Source organism: Macrobrachium rosenbergii, chromosome 14 (assembly GCF_040412425.1).
Source record: "Macrobrachium rosenbergii isolate ZJJX-2024 chromosome 14, ASM4041242v1, whole genome shotgun sequence".
NCBI lineage: Eukaryota > Metazoa > Arthropoda > Malacostraca > Decapoda > Palaemonidae > Macrobrachium > Macrobrachium rosenbergii.
The window spans coordinates 32,691,626-32,712,383 of record NC_089754.1 but is presented as its reverse complement, the minus strand read 5'-3'; the positions used below and the strand labels follow the sequence as shown (position 1 = coordinate 32,712,383).

Sequence of the window (20,758 nt, the reverse complement as noted above, 5' to 3'; positions counted from 1 at the left end):
CTATGAAGTATTTTGTATTATTTATAAAATTTCTTAAATTTTTCGAAAAATTTCTCAAGGTTTCAAGCTGTTGCATATGAACGTGGCGTTGTGAAGAAAAAAAATTTCAAAAAGAATTTTGTTTTATAAAATTCTTTATATATTCATGAGAAATTTTTTATACTGAGTGTGAGCGAGGCGTCATATCGGAAAAGTTTCCAGCAATTTTTTTCTAGTCGGAAATAGTGAATTTCCATGTCGATGACCATCGTTATCGCGTCGCCAGTCGACGATTCTGAATCAGCCAATCCAACAAAACAATAATCATACAGTTGGTTTGGCGTAATTCTTTTTTATTTATTTTTTTTAATGTACCCTACGTCTTGGACAGCTGCCCACCTGCCTTAATCGCCAAACCTCGTAAATGCCAAGGTCACTGACGTAGACTGTAGCTAAAGGAAAGCAGATTGAAAAGTATTGAAGACAAACAGACACAACATTCCAACTGACAATGCAGACGAACAACGAAAGAAAAGAAACAGAGAGAAACAACAGAGAAGAGACAACAGGGAACAATAGAGACACAAGAGGCAATAAGAAGCTTTGGATGATGAAGACGGTAAAGGGCGAACCATAGTATTATTATTATTATTATTATTATTATTATTATTATTATTATTATTATTATTATTATTATTATTATTATTATTTAGAAGGTAAACCCCTATTCATAGGGAACCAGCCTACCAGGGCCATTGACTCGAAATTCAACCTACCAAGGAATATTGTTCATTTAAAGTAATTACAGAGGATAATAGGAAATACAGAAAGAACAGTTCATTTCTAAAAAAATATAAATTAATAAATGAATAGATAAACAGATAAAATATCAGTAAATTATTAAAATGCAGGATTAATTGTTTTAGGGAATTAACGCATTGCATCTTCGCTTGCACTTTGGAGGTTCTAATTGCTGAACGACATTCTCAGGGTGTGAGGAGTAAAAGACCTCTGGAACTGGCAACTTCTATGTAGGTTTAGGTAGATAAGTCAACATCATTTTACGTAAGTGTTACGGTACCAAGTACGTGAAATGCACGCCAGAGGTCGTTCAACTTTATTCAGAGAAGTTTGAGGAGCGCCCCTGCCCAAGTGACTTGCGGATTTGGGTATGCTTACGTGATGGTGTAGGGTGCCCCAGGGCGAGATGAACGACGGAGTACCGGCCCTTTATGAGTTACTAACAGAGAGATAGATTGGGTACCAGAGCTTAGACTAGAGGTTATTTCTGTGACGGGAGTATTTGTGAAATGACTTACTATGCGCCGCCAGGTTGACCTAATAAATGATGTTTAGATATCGATTTAAAAATGTATGTATGTACATATATATATATATATATATATATATATATATATATATATATATATATATATATATATATATATATATATATATATATGAAACAGGTTGTTCAATGGGTATGGACATATTGAAATTTTTGGAATAATTCTGCTTTACATATATACACACACATATACATAGGTGTGTATATATATATATATTTATATATATATATATATATATATATATATATATATATATATATATATATATATATATATATATATATATATATATATATATCAGTAAAAAAACGTCCTTTAATATCAATTCTCTACCTCGAAATAATATATTTTCATATATGTTACCGAAGGGGAATTTTAGTTGATAATAAGTTCGTCGTCTCGTGGGCTCCGAACCAGCGAAGGACAAGAACTCAGGGACTTATAGTGGACGCAATTAACCCACGCTGGCCGCGTGGGTTAATTGCGTCCACTGTAGTCCTGAGTACTTGTCCTTCGCTGGTTCGAGCCCACGAGACGACGAACTTATTATCAACTAAAAATTCCCCTTCGGTAACATATATATGAAAATATATTATTTCCGAGGTAGAGCGAATTGATATTAAAGGACGTTTGTAGCTTACTGATTGTATATGAATCACGGTGATGTGATAAAAAGTCATATATATATGTATATATATATATATATATATATATATATATATATATATATATATATATATATATATATATATATAAATGTGTGTGAGTGCACACACACATATATATATATGCAAGTATGTATGTATATATTCCCAAGAATTCAAGAATTGTGATACTGAAAATGCATCTGCAAGAGTAGGTGTCCTTTACATCTGTTGAGTGTTATGAACATAGATGTATTGTACGCATGTTGTTTTTCCAAGACAGAGAGCATATACTTGTATCTGTTGTAAATACACTCAACATTTTACCTTGTCGTTTATCCGTCACATTTTATCCTATTGTGCCCAAACCTAGTCGACAGCTGGTCACGTACACTCACCCCTGTGTAACCCATTAGAGACTTGATGATTCTGACCTTGAATGGCAGAATGTGACCAGGAAACGGCGGAGATCAAATTACCCAGCAGAGGCTAAATATTTATTGGCAATATTTATATCTATGTTTTATTTGCCCTTTGTTGAAAGGGGGACGGTTAAGGTTTTAGTTGCTATGGTGGGTTTGTTACTCTCTCTCTCTCTCTCTCTCTCTCTCTCTCTCTCTCTCTCTCTCTCTCTCTCATGCGCGCACGTCTGACAGTATACCATGTCAGTAAATCATGGGACGGGGTTTTTTTTTATTAAAACTGTTTACGGCGTACAAGTAACATTATACGGATTAAAAAAAACAAAAATAAAATAATTAAATAAATAAATAAATTAATAAGTATTTTTATTAAGACTGTTCAATACTTATTGCTAGCTATTGATTTAGATAAATATGAATGAAATACCACACGAATATGCATTGCAACAGGTGAATCAAGGTAATGCATAACTATTGTTTAAAGAGTTGCGGTATTCAATTATATATATACATATAATATATACATACACACATATATATACATATATATATATATAATGTAATATATGTACATATGTATGTATGTTTGTATGTACACATCCCTCCTCGAAGCAGACAAAAACCAAACGACCAACGAAAGCTCTCTTGCAAAAGTTCATTTGAATAGGCCTTGGCATCACGCTTGCAATTGAATAATGGTAACTTGCAAACTGCACTGCAATCTATGTCAGTGAGTTGCATAAAACCTCGATGAAGGTAAGGGGGAACGGGGGAAGGGGGAGGGGAAGGGCATGAACAGAGAAATCTTCTTCTGTGAGACTTCGATACTTCTTCCTTTTGTTTACATCGTGACGAATGGTCACTGACCCTTGAGAGAGATTGAAATCAGCTGGGTTTATTCTGATGGTTTTTCGGTTCTCGTTGGGACCCACTGCCTCTCACACCAGATTCCCTAGGTCTGTTGCGAGTTTCTAAGGATTTTGGATTTGTCGTGAAGTGGCTAGTCACGGAAATTGAACGGTAAATGTTAAAGGAAGTAAGGCTATGACTGACCTATTTTATAAACTGTTCCATAGTTCATCGCTGGGTGAGCGGGTTCCGTTCTCAGCTACCACTCTGTTGGTTGCGAGTTCGAATCTCCGACCGGCCAGTGAAGAACAAGAGGAATTTGTTTCTGGTGATAGAAATTCATTTCTCGCTATAAGCTGGTTCGGATTCCACAATAAGCTGTAGGTCCCGTTGCTAGATAACCAATTGGTTCTTAGCCACGTAAAAATAAATCTAATCCTTCAGGCCAGCCCTAGGAGAGCTGTTAATCAGCTCAGTGGTCTGGTTAAACTAAGATATACTTAACTTTTATAAACTGTTCCTCTCTTAACGTAACGTGACGTCAGACGCTTTAAAATTAATAACTAACTGTGTAAATAACTGATTAATTAATAGTAATAAAGACTTTCATTAAACAAGCAAAAGAAAATTATTTTACCGAAAAAATGAGAGAGAGAGTTAACAAACGAGGCCATTACAGGTGGCGTCAAGCATGGGCCACTTGTGATGTTACAGTAATCACCCAAATTTTGTCCCAATAAGTAACAACTGGCAACTCGGGGGTGATCAGGAGTTGCCAATGAGCTTTAATTTTTGGAGACCAGAACGACATCGATATTAGCTCGTTATGATTTATTGTAAGTGTTTTGGCTCTAGTAATTTCTCCGTTGTTTTTGTAGAGAGAAAAGCACTAATAATTTCACTTAATTGCTTCAAGCCAGCGGAAAATCATTTATATCGTGATTTTCATACACACACACACACACACACACACACACATATATATATATATATATATATATATATATATATATATATATATATATATGTGTATATATATATATGTGTGTGTGTGTGTGTGTGTGTGTGTGTGTGTGTGTGTGTGTTTTATATACAGTAGGCCTATATGTGAATAATTATATATATGTATGTATATATATATACACACATACATACATACATACATACATACATACATACATACATACAGTTTTTCATTACTCACAATTATTTTCCTGAGAGAGAGAGAGAGAGAGAGAGAGAGAGAGAGAGAGAGAGAGAGAGAGAGAGAGAGAGAGAGAGAGAGAGAGAGAGAGAGTACTTAGTGTCCCAATCGATCCAATACCACAAAACAGCATCACAAAATCCAAAGGTTACCAACAACAGAATAAAAGCAACATTAGTGAACCATTATCAACACGAGTTCCATTAATATTCCGTATGAGCTTTCTAAATCTGTCAGTATATATGTACCGCAGTTTAATGGATTCCACCGTTCCACTGGGTCACTATTTTTTCGGTCTGTTTCGTTCCGTTGGTTCTCGTTCCACGTTCCACGTTCCACGGATAGTAACGTCGACACTTACCTCTCGAGAGCTTTCATGTCCGTTCAGCTGCGAATTTCATCATTATTGTTATTATTATTATTATTATTATTATTATTATTATTATTATTATTATTATTATTATTATTATTGTTGTTGTTGTTGTTGTTTGCATTTAATTCGTTGTTTAGAATTATTTGTTATTCCTTATTTTCTTAATGTGTCCTTTTAACTCTAAAACTTCGAAACAAAGTATCAAAAGTTACAACACAGAAACACGACCTCGTTCCGATACTCCGGAAGAGGGTTCGTATCCTCCTACGGACGTCAGAATTTCTTCATGTCTACCATTTGGATCTTAGGCTTTGCAGTGAAAAGCGTATCCAAAAAGTGTGAAGAATTCGAGAAGCTAAGAGGGCACTGGTGTATTATAATCACACACACACACACACACACACACACACACATATATATATATATATATATATATATATATATATATATATATATATATATATATATATATATATACATATATATACTGTCTATATATGTCTCTGTTTACTGTATATATGTGTCTGTTATAGAACATACATACGTACACACTTGTAAATACACACACACAAACACACACACTTATGATAAAGTAAACACTCACTTAAGATACTGTACATTTCCATTCACATGTACCGTAATCCATGCAATTATGGTATTACCATCCCCAGTAATTTAAATCCCAAAAGTGTATTAAGAAAACCAATACCATAAGACCGTGACGCATGCGTTTTATTATTAAACAAAATATTTAATACTTTTGACAACTCACATCCAAAGTGTACAAAATTGTCGTAAAATCCTTGGAAACTAATCCCTCTGACCACGTGACTCGTAAATTTTACGTTTTTTACCTCCGCCCATAAAAATTTCCGCTTGTGTAGTGACTTGTAATTATGTGAGTGTCTAGCGTGGACTGTCAGAAATGTTAATGATCGTTTATTATTGTATTTTAGCAGTTGAGGTTCACGTTCTTCTTGCAAATATGCATATCTGCAGTAAGGTTCACGTTCATCTTGCAGATACTGTATGCTTATCTGCAATATGTAATACACAAAGCTTTTTTTAAATTAAGCTATTCTTTACTTCAATTTAAGAGAATTAAATGTAAAGTGCATATATATATATACATATATATATATATATATATATATATATATATATATATATATATATATATATATGTATATATATATATATATAATCAGTATGTGTGCTGTGTATTAAAGCACACGATTTTAACTTGCTATGGATCTAAATTACACATGCCCGTGCTACATTTCCGTTTCTTGTTTGAAACCCGACAGAATAATTACATAGAGAATGTCTTTTTCTTTTTTAGAACTGAGAGATTGTCAAGAATCCGGAATACAATAAATATTCTAGCATTCGAATATTTTAAGTATATTCAAATGACTGTAATATCAAAATCGTCTATAATAATTCTAATTTTTCACAGCCAGAATCACAACGAAGCCATTTCTGATTGGAGGACGAAATAACGTGGAACAGAAAAGAAGAACAAAGAAGATGAGATTATTATAGAATATTATAGAATCCTACCTCATGCAGCATCAAAATGGAGAATAAATCCTTCAGTATCTCCGACGAGAATTCGTCCAGCAAAGAAAACGGAACCGCGGCTGAAGAAAACGGGAGGACCACTTACCCGTCTGCGTTGACTCCTGCGGGAAGGAAAGGCAATGGCGTCTCCAAAACAAGACTCGAATTCCACGAGAAGGAGAATGTTCCAGTTGCAGACGACGGTACCGACTACATGTGTGGGGCATTTAGCAGATACCCCAAGTGGATGCAGAGGTAAGATGTCCTTCGTTCGTGTCCATGGAAAGGCAGAGGTATGTTGCCTTTGCACGCGCCCCTGGGAAGGCCCGTTGCGTCCTTTCGTGTGTTTTTCGAGAGTAATTCTTTTAGGATACTCCCCCTTCGCGTGGAACTTTTTACAGGATACCCTAAATGGATGTCAAGGTAAGAAGTTTTTCGTGCGTGTCCTTGGAAAGGCAAAGGTAAGTTGTCCTTCATGCGTGCCCCTGGAAATGCGCCTCTGCGTCCTTTCGTATCCTTTGTGCGAGAAATTCCTCAGGGACTCTCCCCATGAGGTATCTCAAATCAAAGACTTTAGGCTATTACAGTAAATAGGATTTTGTCTTCCCAGGCCTATGGGTTTTCTAAGACGGCCAAAGCTTAATGAAGCGTCCTGTGTGGACGGATTCCTTCTGTCGGTTCGTTTTGGTCGAGTTGTCAATCACGGCATTGAAAAAGGCTCTCTCTCTCTCTCTCTCTCTCTCTCTCTCTCTCTCTCTCTCTCTCTCTCTCTCTCTCTCTCTCTGCGTCTTGGGTCAACTGAATCTTTATGTCAGCCCGCTTTGATCAGACTGTCAAGTTTGATATTGAAAACGCGCTCTCTCTCTCTCTCTCTCTCTCTCTCTCTCTCTCTGTGTGTGTGTGTGTGTGTGTGTGTATGTGCCGTTGATATTTTTGAGTGGAAAATAACCTTGAAGGAATCTAGTTCAGTGTTCTAATTATCCTTTAAATTCGTGGTTTTCAGAATTCTTACAGGTTTTCTTGAGGCGAAAAGAATAATAATGATTATACCGTCAAGCTGTAATTTCCCACCTGGAATAAATGAAGATTCTGTTTTATCACGTAAACGAAAAAAGTTTCATAATAATTTTTAGTATTATGAAAATAGACAGTAATTGACAATTTTATCAAGAAAAATGTATTTTTGGCTACCCTCATAATCATATACGTAAAACAAATGATCTGATTAGTCCAAATTCAGTTTAAACTTAATTTAAAATCTCCCTATTTATTATTAAATTATTATTATTATTATTATTATTATTATTATTTATTATTATTATTATTATTATTATTATTATTATTATTATTCAGAAGATGAACCATATTCACATGTAACAAGGTTACCACGGGCGTTGACTTGAAATTGAACCTTCCAACGAATATTGTGTTCATTTGAGAGCAGTAACATTAGGTCATAGAAAAAACAGAAAGAGGAGGTCAGTTATTAGAAAAAAAAAAATTAAAAACTAATATATATAAAAAGATAAAAATGTAAGTAAATGATCAAAATACAAGGAGGGTTCATTTGAAAGAAGAAGCAGAAGGTAATAAAAAATACAGAAAGAAGAGATCAGTTATCAGAAAAAATAAATTAAATTGACAAACAAAAGATAAAAGTGTAAGTAAATTATTATTTTATTATTTTATTCAGTAGCACCCTAAACATTTTTTTTTTCTCTCTCTCTTTCAGATTCGCAAGTCCACGCTGGTTCCTCGTTGCTTACTGCATCCAGAACATCATAGCAGGAGCGGAAGGATCTTTCCTGATAGGATGCACATCCTCCATCGAAAAGCACTTCCAGTTTTCCAGTGGCGACATGGGTCTCATCATCCTGCTCAGTGAGATCGGTAAGCCTAGGGACAGATTATGTTACTTGGGAAAATATAGACAAGTGGTCAGAAAATTAGGTCTGAAAAGCCAGACTCCATAATTTACCCAGAATATTATAAACATCTCGTATTTTACTCATGACATGTTATGCAGTGTTATAACTAATTAACTCAGAATATTATAAACATGTTGTATTTTACTCAGAATATGTTATGCAGTGTTATAACTAATTAACTCAGAATATTATAAACATGTATTTTACTCAGAACATGTTATGCAGTGTTATATAAACACGCCGTGTTTTACTCAGAATATGTTAGGCAGTGTTAAAAACGTGTTGTATCTTACTCTGAAAATGTTACGCCATTGCTATAAATATGTCGTATTTTACCGAGACTGTTTCGCAGCGTTAACACGTATTTTATTCAGAATATGTTACGCAGTGTTATAAGCACGTTGTGATTACTCAGAATGATACGAAGTTTTATAAACATGGTATTTTACTCAGAATAGGTTACGGAACTTCCCAAAAAGAAAGAAAAAAAGAATATTCCTCGCAAGTTCCCGGGCCTTTAAGGTTAACAAAACCGCCCAGTCCGAAAGTTTTCTGTTTACACATAAAGCTTTGGTAACAGAGTTATGTTACGTGTATCTTTGTTCGTTAAAATTTATTCGTTAGGTTTAAAAATGCTATGAAAAATATTGACTGTGGCGTAACGCCATGATAAAGCTAGACGGGAGAGTTGTTACAGGATATTAAAAGCAGCATTATAAACTGGAGTAGACATAGTGGTCTGCTACTTTTACGAATTATATTACATTTCCATGTTATATTTTGTTTATTGAGCAAAACCTTTAACTCTGTTTAATTGTGTCTACAACAGGCCCCATCATCACAACAGTCCTCCTTAGTTACTTTGGAGGACGGGGTAACCGACCCAGGTGGCTGGCTATAGGACTAGCGATTGGTGGCTTGGGCGTGCTGATAATATTCTCCACCTTTCTCATTTATCCGGCGCCCGTTCTTTCTGGTAAGTCATTAACAGGATCATGGTTAGTAAAAAAAAAATAAAAAGTTATACGTCCTTTGTGAAATTCGAATTATATTCCAAAAATGCATGGAGTATTTTATCGTTGGTGTTGTTTGGTTTGAAACGTTGCTTGTTACATAGGCCTAGTGGTGTGTTTTGGAATTCCGGTGAAATATCCCTTTTTCAGTTGTTGAAAGTTCAGTGTCTTGTTCCATTTATCGAGGTTAAATCTTTATTACTGTATTAAATAACACATACTACATTAAAATTGATGTGAATAATGAATAGCTTATTTATGCTTTTAATAATTTATTTCCTAACATTTAGAGTTCTTCCTGTCAAGTTTTAAACCTACAACCTGACTCTGAGGAAGCAATTCTTCTGAAAATGAGTCTTCATGTGTATCCTTACAAATGATGCTTTGTCATTTTATGTACTAAAAATTGTATTTGGTTCCAGAATAAGAACTATGATGGAAAATGCTTGTAAATTGTTTTAGAATAAGACTCATGACAGTAATTGTTGATAGTGATTTCCACAAATGATATTCCTAACAGCTGTAATTAAGACTAATTAGACTAATTTTAAAAGTCCTTGAAATGTCAGTATCAGAAATTTATATAAGACTTTATGCGCTATGGAAACAAAATCAGGTGATTACTATAAATAACTGATCATAATAATCAAATGAACCATTTTCCCTGCTACCCAGTTCATATTGATAATTCGCTTTGTAAAAACATTTATCCCACAAGTGTCACAAATTAACCACTTAGTCTAGTTTTATCTAAGTTTGTACGTTTGTCCCCTTAACCTTTCTGTGGTTCGTAAGAAGCCTGTATCTCTCTACCACGTTTATCTATCTTCCAGAATCAGGACTTCTGGACAACAGCAAGAAATTCTGCGACATTCAGGACATCATCAATTTCCAGTTCCTGAACGCAACGACCACTGCGTCTAGCCTAAACCTAGACGCATACTCGGTCGAGAGCCAGTCACCATCTTGCCAGAGTTCCAATAATCTGGCTTTCATCCTCTGGTTAATGGGGTTCACGTGTAAAGGTACTTTAATTAATCTTTTATTCTCTCGTATATCCTACTGTCATTTATAATAATAATAATAATAATAATAATAATAATAATAATAATAATAATAATAATTTATCTTTCCATTACAGCTCTTTCGGGTACCATCCTGTACATAGTGGGCGCTCCATACTTAGATGACAGCGTCTCGAAAAATGCCGCTCCTATTTATTTTGGTAAGCCGTCTTGTCTGTTTGTTTATCTCTCTCTCTCTCTCTCTCTCTCTCTCTCTCTCTCTCTCTCTCTCTCTCTCTCTCAGAATGTTATGGTGAAAAGAGTCCATTTAATGAAATTAGTCAACACTGAAAGTTCTTGGTAGATGTAATATTCTCTCTCTCTCTCTCTCTCTCTCTCTCTCTCTCTCTCTCTCTCTCTCTCTCTCTCTCTCTCTCTCTCTCTCTCTCATGTAAAGACCTTATTCGAAGGAATAAAATCTCAAGAAAGATACGAGTTAATTTAAAATTATATAGGCATATATATATATATATATATATATATAAATAATGAAATAAAGTATGAATAACTTACAAAGTATAGTGTAAATAACTTACAAAGTATAACTTATAAATAAATCTCCAACAGCAATCAGCACCTCCGTTCGCGTTCTGGGTCCAACAATCGGTTTCTCCCTCTCGGCACTCGCACTAAACATCTATGTCTACCCAGGGAAGCATTTCGGTAAGTTCCTTATAAATATAAAGTTATAAGTCAATTCAGCATTGATAGTTCCGTATAGAATTGAATTCGCGTTGAAGGTGAATTGATAATTGGATGGAAGATGTGTTTTAATGATTATTCTTATTTTTTTATTTTATTTATTTATTTTTTTTTTAGGTATTTCACCTCACGATCCGCGCTGGATTGGCGCCTGGTGGACTGGGCCTCTAGCTTTTTCCACGCTGATGTTAGCCTACTCTTTCACCCTCTCGCTTTTCCCGAGGTAAGAGTGACTTTTCCCCCCTTTAGATAATGGTTAAAAATGACTCTTTCCCCTCTGGATAAGGATAAGTTTCGGGTTAGGCCTAACCCGAAACTGGTGTAAATATTTGTCCATAGGAGTCTAGGGCTACTATTCTATAGACCATATAAAGGTGTCACCTAATCGTTGTAAGAAGTAGATTAGGTTCTCTCTCTCTCTCTCTCTCTCTCTCTCTCTCTCTCTCTCTCTCTCTCTCTCAGAATCCCGTTGTCAATTGCTCGGTTCTCCCAAAAACAGGAAAATTAAACGACCAGAATCAACAGAAGACCTTGAGGGACGCCAAGCCAAGGAAGACGGAATCACCACCAGGCAACTCACGGGCGAAGATCTCGTGAAGACTTCCGTTGTACCAACCAACGAGGACCCTCCTTACAAGATACATAATGGAGCCAACGGGCACTTGTCTCAAGGGCATCATCATACTGGATACAGCGCCGGCAGGAGCTGGGATGAAGTACATAACGATCTCGTCAGGCAGTTTGAAGCTGGATACGGGAACTCTGAAAAGGCTCAGAGGGTTAAAGGGCATTCTGGGAATGGGGATTCCGACGAGGTGGGCAATCAGGAGTCCCTTCAGGAGAAAACTCTGAAGAAGAATGCCCTGGAGAGCTTTGTGCCACAGAGTCAGATTAACACTGCTAAAGGTAAGAGTGGTTTGTGTATTTGTATACCACTTGATTATAACTGAAGGTTAGCTTTAGAAATTAGTACTAACATACATTTAAGGTAATTGCACCGCAGAATGACTCTGCAATCAATAATAGGAAGACGTATTTAGGGAATGGTACTCAAGAAAGGTTTAGAGCTCAGTGCGAGCATTTACAGATCAACAGCTTTAAAAAAAAAACATGAAAGCATAGCAAATCCTGAACTGCATCACAAAGCCTTTTATTTTTTTCTTTTATTTCATATTTTTAGAAGACAGTAAGCCTTTTTCATTTATTTTCTTTCACATCAAACTTTTATAAGCCCGTAAGCCTTTTTTTTTTTTTTTTTTCTTTCATCTCATACTTTTTAGAAGCCTGTAAGCCTTTATTTAGTTATTTTTCATCTTTTATTTCAGACGTTTTAGAAGCTTTTTCTTTTTTCTTTAATTTCAGACTTTTTGGAAGCCCATAAGCCTTTTTAATTTATTTTTTCTTTTATTTTTGACTTCTTAGAAGCCCGTAAGCCTTTTAGATTTTCTTACTTCAGACTTTTTGAAGTCTTTTACATTTATTTTTCCATTTATTTCAGACTTTTTAGAAGCCCGTAAGACTTTATTTTACCAAATTTTTCTTTCATTTCAGACTTTTTAGAAGCCAGTAAGACTTTATTTTACTGAGTTATTCTTTCATTTCAGACTTTTTAGAAGCCCTCAAACGCCTCTCGAAGAACCCAGTCTTGCTGTTCCTCTCCCTGAGCGACTTTTTGGCGCTGGTCGCCGAACTCGGCCTATTCATGTGGCTCGCAAAGTACCAGGAACACCAGTTCAGGATTACCAAGGCGTCCTCTACTTTCTTCTCTGGTAACTATTTGTGTTCTTTTTTATTATGTATATATGTATGCTATATTATTATTATTATTATTATTATTATTATTATTATTATTATTATTATTATTATTGTTGTTGTTGTTGTTCAGGAATGAACCTCTATGTGTATGTACAACTGTTTACTATGTTAAGTTGTTTTATATAAATATTATATATATATATATATATATATATATATATATATATATATATATATATATATATATATATTATATATATATATATATATATATATATATATATTTTACGTTTTTCCGTGGTTTTAGTTTGAAATATGCTCTGTGAGACAGGTAGCAACAATTTAAGTTAATTTAGCCTTGTGATTCTGACTGCGTGGGTACGGGGAAAACGTAAAAAGAGGAAAAAAACAAAGGAGAATTTCATATGAGCATAGGGCTCTGGTTACTGAGGGAAATATTACGTAAAACACGTGGGCACATTTAAAGTAGTGTATTTACATAAATGACATTAGTACGGGAAAGAGGAACTCAGTAGATTGAATGAAACTGGGGAATTCCAGCCACAGCCCGAGAAGCTTCCACGATAGGATCCCTCTGAAATGAGAGATATGCACATTATACGCCAGTAATGAAAATAGACAAAAGAATAATGAATTCGAAGCTGCACTGAGGGTGCCAAAGGAGTAATAAAGAATTAATACTGCCGATGCAAGAGGCGCACGGACATTAGACAAGGGGAGATTTCTGGCTTTCTCTTTAAGAAAATATTACGAGACAAAAGCGTGACTGAAATGGGGCTCTTCCAGGCACTTTACCTTAGCAGATTTTCCGAGGGCGCGTAGAAGGCGGTCCGTGGATGACTTGCGATTTCCGAGGACGAGTTTCTTCCACGTGGTGAGATGCAAGGGCTTCCGTAAAGCGGCAAGGCGATGGGGACTCCTCGAAACTCCAAGCAATGGCGTGTGGGCTCGAGGAATACGGTCGAGGGGCACGAGGAGAAGTATACTTTTGAAAGGGCCACGTGGTTAGGATGCAAGGGCATCGATGGGGCCAGGGGTTGAGGACGTCTTCACAAGTTCACTCCATATCTTCCAGCCCGCGTGTGTCTGAGACCTCGTGGGCTTTTGCTTTTATCCCCTCCTATGGGGCAGGGGGCGTCCATCACAGATGCTTTGACTCATTGCACCTGCTGCCCGCAGGGGGTTTTGGCCTGTAGGAGAAACGCCCAAGCCAGATTACTTTTGCCTCGAAGGAAAGATCTTTATCAAAAATGGGAGCGCCTCTAATCTTTTAACCCTTGTTTTTAAGTCGATAGACAGATGGTCTATCGATCGGCCGGCTGGCAGTAAATGAACAACCAACAACAACAAAGGAGGGGGAGGTAATTTGCTAGCGAATTCTTGCTAATCATAATACCTCCCCATACAAGATGATGTACATACCTCCTTCCGGGTGTGTACATCGATATTCAAGAATGAGCGGCAAATGCTTTACGTTACTCTACATTCTGCCTTGCAATGAACTTTACTCCTAAGGGTTTTATGAAGCTGAGACATTACTTTTAATAACACATTGGGACAATTTTCGTTAACAGAACGCAAAGTGATTTAGACACTTGCAAAAGAATAATTACTTTAGATTTGGTTACCCACTGTAACTTTATAAAGTGACTCGAACAATTGTGAATTAATTAAGATTATAGGACCACGTATATGAGGCTATGGCCAACAAATGAAAAGAAATGGTTATTGTTCAAGAATCAAAATACACGGTTACTTAATTTTAGATAAAATGCATGCGGTTAGTACAATCTGCCTTGAAGAGGCTGTGTAAATGAAAAACAGCGTTTATTTTTGTAAATGACATCCCCTTTTTCACGATACTGTAATGACTATACATATTCGCATTGATAATTTATCTTCGTTTTAACGTACTTGGCTCAGCTATCGTTCAACGCGAGCTGAGGGATGACCCACACACCGGGAATTTGACAGTCGTGTGCGGGCGAGAGTATTCGCGAGGTTTTAATTCGCTAACCTTAAACTACGCTAATTTTATGCGTCTACTGCCAACTCAATGTTATGACGGGGCGAGCAGACAAAAGATGTGGGGTAGGACAAACAGCGATCTTGGAAGGAATGGAAGGGGGAAAAGGGATAATAATAACAAAAGGAAAATTACCAAGACGTTACGAATGAAACTTGACCGCATATGAAGGCGGGACACGTCCCTCAGAGCTTACAAAAGGGGCATTTAAATCACAAGGGCAAGAGTTTATGACTCGCGATTCATTAAAATTAAAGATAAATAAATGACTAAAAGAAAGTAAATGATATTGGCAGAAGAACTAAGGGAAAAGAGTGAGGGTTTTATTGTGTTAGGCGGGAATTTATCGTCCTACGCCTATAAATTACGGCCCGGCCTATCCTTTCAGTCCCAGGGCGAGAAAAGTGCACCCGAAGGGCGCGACTCCTTCAGGAGGGGCTGACACGCGCGCCCGGTGCCAAGGTATGGGCGCAAGGGCGTGCCACTTCTCACTCTGTTATTCTTAATGATTTATACATTGTGTGGGGAATGGTATCCCGTATTTTAATTGCCTCTTGTGGGGATAATTTAAGGGAAGATTAAATAGAAGGTGATAAGAGATAGAAGTTCCTGAGGAACGGGGGAAGATAGAGGAGGGCCTGACATCCCCTTCTGGATTAGGGGTGCCAAGACCTTCGAAAGATGAAATGGTGGCACAGGTGCCATGGGAGCTCTAGAGCTCTTTGTAAATTACCTGGAATGTCCCACGCCCGTGGTAATTTCGCCTCGAGTCTTTCTTAATGGGACAGTCGTCCTCGGCCGGGGAAGCGGAGGGCCCGCGACCGGAGGGCGGCACGGAGTACCACCTGGGCCTGCTGATGCGACAGCTGACGCAGGAGTGTTCCGTGCGGGTTCTACCATGATCCGTCGCGGCTCTTGTAGTTCATCGGCCAAGTGAGATATGGCAGAATCCTGACTTGCAATTGTGTCGGCGACGGGCTGAGGCAGAGAGGAGGCGGTCGGGGGTGGCGTGAGCGGCTCGCAGGTAACGTTGACCAGCTCAGGCACGGGTTGCGAGGCCGCACCTGCAGGTGAGCTTCCGCGGTGGTCGGGAGGAACCGTCTCTCTGACCGACGCTGGTAGCGGTGCCAGGCCGGGGGAAGAGAGGGGGTCCTGAGTTGGATCCCGTGAATGGAGATCGGCGTAGCGCTCTGGCGCTGGCACTAGGGCAGAGTCAGGCGCTATCAGAGGTTTCTTGGGCTCGTCGGTCAGGACGGACGAAGCTTGGCCCTGCTCGGGGCATGCAAGTGGCACCGGCAGGAATTTGGCATCTCCTGAAGGGAGATCTGATTGGGGCCCTGGCACTGGCACTGAGGCAGGGCCGGACACTGGAAGTGGATCGGGAACCGATCGAGGGGGCCACTGTACATCGTACTCAGGTGGCACTGGTGGGGACCGCACGTCCTCCTGGTACCCAGGGGGCGACAGTCTTGGCTGAGGAAGAAGCGGGGGAGAATTACTCGCGCCCGCGGAATGATTCGGGGAATATGGACCCCTAGATTGTCGTGATTTCGGCAGGGACTGGAAGTCCTGTCCCAGGATGACGTCATAGCCTCCGGGGAGATGGCTTGCTACTGCAAGATTGCACATTTTGGATTGGTGAGGTCGTGAGACTCTCAATTGGACCGTAGGGAGTATCATCTTAAATTGATTTATTCCCTCGATCGTGACGAGTTTTCGTCTATTGACGATAGCTCCGTAGGGAACTCTGTCCCTTCGGATGAGGGAGATTTGTGCGCCCGAGTCCTCGAAAGCAGTGACTCGGCGCGCGGGCTCGCTACCTCGTGGAGGGGCCACGTATACGGGCCCTTCGGCGGGAGGGCCTAATGACTGGGGATCTGTGACGGCCAAGGCGACGGTGGGAGTATTTACTTTATTATTGCGTGGGCATTTTGCCCATGCGGGAGAATGGCCATAGACCTTGCACGCCGTGCAAAAGGTCTGGCTAAAGTCTTTCCGCGCTGCCCCTGTGGAGGGCGCAGGCGAATTATTTGTCGGTTTTCCGGGAGAGAGAGGAGCCGGTTTCTTGTTCCGGCACTGTTCGAAGGAGTGCCCCGTTTTCTTGCAATAATGGCAAGTTAGGGGCTTGCCCGAGTTCCCATTTTTGTTGGAATTTGAACCTCCGAGGAGGGACGGGGGATTTATCTTCCGCCCCATGGATCCTTCTTGAGGGTGGTGAGTTTCCCACATGTCTGCTATTCGGCAACACTCGGTGAGTGTTGGTGGGGCTTTTTCCACTATATGAGTGGCGAGGGCAGGAGGGGCGTAGCGCAGGAAATGCTCGAATTTAAACCGCTCGAGTACCTCGGCGGTGTTAGTGGCTCCTTCGGAATCGAGCCATTTTGTCAACGCCCGCTCCGAATGGTACGCCCAATCGGACCAAGTCTGGCCTGCTTCTCTGGGCTGCTCTCTCCAACGTCTCCTCCACCGCTCGGGGGTAATCTCGTACGCCTTCGTAACTGCTTGGCGTACGGCTTCCCAGTTTCCCCGATCGTCTGCGGGAAGGGCGTGGTAGGCAACGAGGGCCTTTCCGCCCAGGAATTTAGTGAGAACAAGGGAGAGATCGCAGCACTCCAGGACTCGTTCGGCCCTTTCAAGCCATACTTCGGGTTCGGACTCGGTCCATTTTGGCATGAACGAGTGAGCTTGGCTGAGGGCACTCATCCCCGCGGCAGGGGGCGGGGGGGTGGCGGGCTGTCGTTCTAGCATCTGGAGCTCGTGGGCGCGCTGTCGCTCTCGATCTTCCCATTCTCGTTCCTCCCTTTTCTCTTGGGCAATTCTGTCTCTCTCCTCTCGTTGTTCTTGGGCAATTCTTTCCCTCTCCCTCTCTTCACGTTCTCTCTCCCTCTCTTCACGTTCTCTTGCTCTCTCCGCCTTGGCATCGTCCACTCGTTCTTGAACCCATGCTCTCAGATCTTGCCCCGATAGTCCCATGTCCTTCCCAGCGGACATGTAGAATTTGAAATCCTCGTTTTGTTGGGCTCTGGTATTAGCCATTTTGAAATAATGGTTATATGATATGTCTGAAAAGACTCAGGTTGTCTGAAAAGACTCAATTGCAGGAATCTGAAACACTCAATGGTTCAGACTGCAGGAGAATGGATCTGTCTGAATAAGACAGGTGATTAGTAAGTCTGAGGAGACCTTTTTGTTAAAATTTGATATGTCTTGAAAGACGTGGTTGTTCTTGGCGAACGAATTTTAATATGTGTCTCGGAAGACGTAGTTGGATTTTGTCACGCTCGGACTTGGCCGGCTGTAGCGTGAAGTTAAGGAGTTGTTCTAACGAACTAGAATGATCAGTCCCGTAAGGGCTTAGATGTGTGAACTACACTATATAATGTCTCAAAAGGACTTAATTTTGGGTTCCCAGGAATGAGAAATTCTCGCCACGTGCGACGTAGAATTTTTGTATGAGTCTCTGAGGACTGGAATTTGGAGAAATTCTCGCCACGTGCGACGTAGAATTTTAGGAGTCTCTGAGGACTGGAGTTTGGAGGAATTCTCGCCACGTGCGACGTAGAATTTTAGGAGTCTCTGAGGACTGGAATTTGGAGAAATTCTCGCCACGTACGACGTAGAATTTTAGGAGTCTCTGAGGACTGGAATTTGGAGAAATTCTCGCCACGTGCGACGTAGAATTTTAGGAGTCTCGGAGGACTGGAATTTGGAGAAATTCTCGCCACGTGCGACGTAGAATTTTAGGAGTCTCTAAGGACTGGAATTTGGAGAAATTCTCGCCACGTGCGACGTAGAATTTTAGGAGTCACGTAGGACTTGGAATTTGTGGAATTTGGAGGAATTCTCGTCACGTACGACGTAGAATTTTAGGAGTCACTTAGGACTTGGAATTACGATTCGTCCCTTAGGACTTAGAAATTACTAACGGGAAACCCAAAGAAAAATGTATGCTGGGAAATGAATGGAAAAAAAAAAAAAAAAAAATGCTACACACGCGGGCATGGGCGGGGGTGGGGGTTGCAGGTCGTTTGGCCAACACCGGAGGAGAGGATAACAGTACAACGGCCTAGTAATTTTCCCTATAAGCGGAGTTTAAATTTCGCTTTCCTAACACCTAACTCGAATTCTAACTACACTGAGAGAATTTTCAGCAATGCAAGCTGACTTCGTCGTGTCCCACGTGGGAATTTATTCGCGCCTAAATAACAGTTCGCTAATTCGAAATGCGAAGTAAGAGTTATCACAGAGGAATTTCTTTCGCACTATTCCTCGAAGCAAGAATATGGTAAGGATTTTAACACAGAGGAATTTCGCACTATTCCTCGAAGCAAAGGATGGTTAGCACTGGTTATTTCCTAACTACCTATCCTGAAAGGCATGCATTAACGAATCTAATACGGCGGTTCTTTTCTCTCAGTGATTACATGCGTCCCTATTTCTAATTCCTAGGAACAGTCACGATTGTAAAAGGTTTTGCTAAGATTAACACATTACTTACGTGGAATTTTCTGGATCTGTGTGCTGGTTTTACAAAAAGGTTCATAATTGTCTCGTACCCAGCTTAGCTTTGCTAATAGCTGATCTGGCAAGTTGCAAAATGCAATAAAGCAACACTAGGGAACTGCAACTGCAAAACGAGATCTATGGCCAGGTCGCCATTTTTACGTTTTTCCGTGGTTTTAGTTTGAAATATGCTCTGTGAGACAGGTAGCAACAATTTAAGTTAATTTAGCCTTGTGATTCTGACTGCGTGGGTACGGGAAAACGTAAAAAAAGAGGAAAAACAAAGGAGAATTTCATATGAGCATAGGGCTCTGGTTACTGAGGGAAATATTACGTAAAACACGTGGGCACATTTAAAGTAGTGTATTTACATAAATGACATTAGTACGGGAAAGAGGAACTCAGTAGATTGAATGAAACTGGGGAATTCCAGCCACAGCCCGAGAAGCTTCCACGATAGGATCCCTCTGAAATGAGAGATATGCACATTATACGCCAGTAATGAAAATAGACAAAAGAATAATGAATTCGAAGCTGCACTGAGGGTGCCAAAGGAGTAATAAAGAATTAATACTGCCGATGCAAGAGGCGCACGGACATTAGACAAGGGAGATTTCTGGCTTTCTCTTTAAGAAAATATTACGAGACAAAAGCGTGACTGAAATGGGGCTCTTCCAGGGCACTTTACCTTAGCAGATTTTCCGAGGGCGCGTAGAAGGCGGTCCGTGGATGACTTGCGATTTCCGAGGACGAGTTTCTTCCACGTGGTGAGATGCAAGGGCTTCCGTAAAGGGGCAAGGCGATGGGGACTCCTCGAAACTCCAAGCAATGGCGTGTGGGCTCGAGGAATACGGTCGAGGGGCACGAGGAGAAGTATACTTTTGAAAGGGCCACGTGGTTAGGATGCAAAGGGCATCGATGGGGCCAGGGTTGAGGACGTCTTCACAAGTTCACTCCATATCTTCCAGCCCGCGTGTGTCTGAGACCTCGTGGGCTTTTTGCCTTTATCCCCCTCCTATGGGGCAGGGGGCGTCCATCACAGATGCTTTGACTCATTGCACCTGCTGCCCAGGGGTTTTGGCCTGTAGGAGAAACGCCCAAGCCAGATTACTTTTGCCTCGAAGGAAAGATCTTTATCAAAAATGGGAGCGCCTCTAATCTTTTAACCCTTGTTTTTAAGTCGATAGACAGATGGTCTATCGATCGGCCGGCTGGCAGTAAATGAACAACCAACAACAACAAAGGAGGGGGGGAGGTAATTTGCTAGCGAATTCTTGCTAATCATAATAATATATATATATATATATATATATATATGCATACACACACACATATATATACAGAAGTGTGTTTTTTTTTTAGT

At 39.7% G+C, this 20,758-nt stretch overlaps 2 protein-coding genes and 2 long non-coding RNA genes across 9 annotated transcripts in view; 1 reads left to right on the top strand and 3 right to left on the bottom strand.

The window, feature by feature from the left end:
* The window catches only part of LOC136845875 (solute carrier organic anion transporter family member 74D-like), a 194,341-nt gene that overhangs the window by 135,285 nt on the left and 38,298 nt on the right, over nucleotides 1-20,758 (top strand). For 5 of the 6 annotated variants that reach the window (XM_067116303.1, XM_067116301.1, XM_067116304.1 and 2 more), the window contains exons 2-10: nucleotides 6,280-6,638; nucleotides 8,116-8,273; nucleotides 9,141-9,287; nucleotides 10,158-10,349; nucleotides 10,466-10,549; nucleotides 10,956-11,051; nucleotides 11,208-11,313; nucleotides 11,590-11,996; nucleotides 12,695-12,859. In XM_067116303.1, coding sequence (XP_066972404.1) covers nucleotides 6,400-6,638; nucleotides 8,116-8,273; nucleotides 9,141-9,287; nucleotides 10,158-10,349; nucleotides 10,466-10,549; nucleotides 10,956-11,051; nucleotides 11,208-11,313; nucleotides 11,590-11,996; nucleotides 12,695-12,859 — 1,594 coding nt within the window. In that variant the 5' untranslated portion in view covers nucleotides 6,280-6,399. The remainder of the gene's footprint in view (nucleotides 1-6,279; nucleotides 6,639-8,115; nucleotides 8,274-9,140; nucleotides 9,288-10,157; nucleotides 10,350-10,465; nucleotides 10,550-10,955; nucleotides 11,052-11,207; nucleotides 11,314-11,589; nucleotides 11,997-12,694; nucleotides 12,860-20,758) is intronic. The other variant, XM_067116302.1, reaches the window with a different exon arrangement.
* On the bottom strand, nucleotides 13,322-13,968 carry LOC136845873 (uncharacterized). The gene is made up of 2 exons (XR_010855285.1): nucleotides 13,662-13,968; nucleotides 13,322-13,440 (listed from the first exon to the last, which is right to left on the bottom strand). It is a non-coding gene; the product is annotated as an uncharacterized lncRNA (long non-coding RNA).
* On the bottom strand, nucleotides 15,483-18,876 carry LOC136845872 (uncharacterized). The gene is made up of 2 exons (XM_067116295.1): nucleotides 18,702-18,876; nucleotides 15,483-18,526 (listed from the first exon to the last, which is right to left on the bottom strand). The coding sequence occupies exon 2, from the start codon at nucleotides 17,926-17,928 to the stop codon at nucleotides 15,622-15,624; it is 2,307 nt and encodes a 768-aa protein (XP_066972396.1). The 5' UTR covers nucleotides 17,929-18,526; nucleotides 18,702-18,876; the 3' UTR covers nucleotides 15,483-15,621.
* On the bottom strand, nucleotides 19,744-20,292 carry LOC136845588 (uncharacterized). Its single transcript, XR_010855197.1, has 2 exons — nucleotides 20,084-20,292; nucleotides 19,744-19,862 (listed from the first exon to the last, which is right to left on the bottom strand). It is a non-coding gene; the product is annotated as an uncharacterized lncRNA (long non-coding RNA).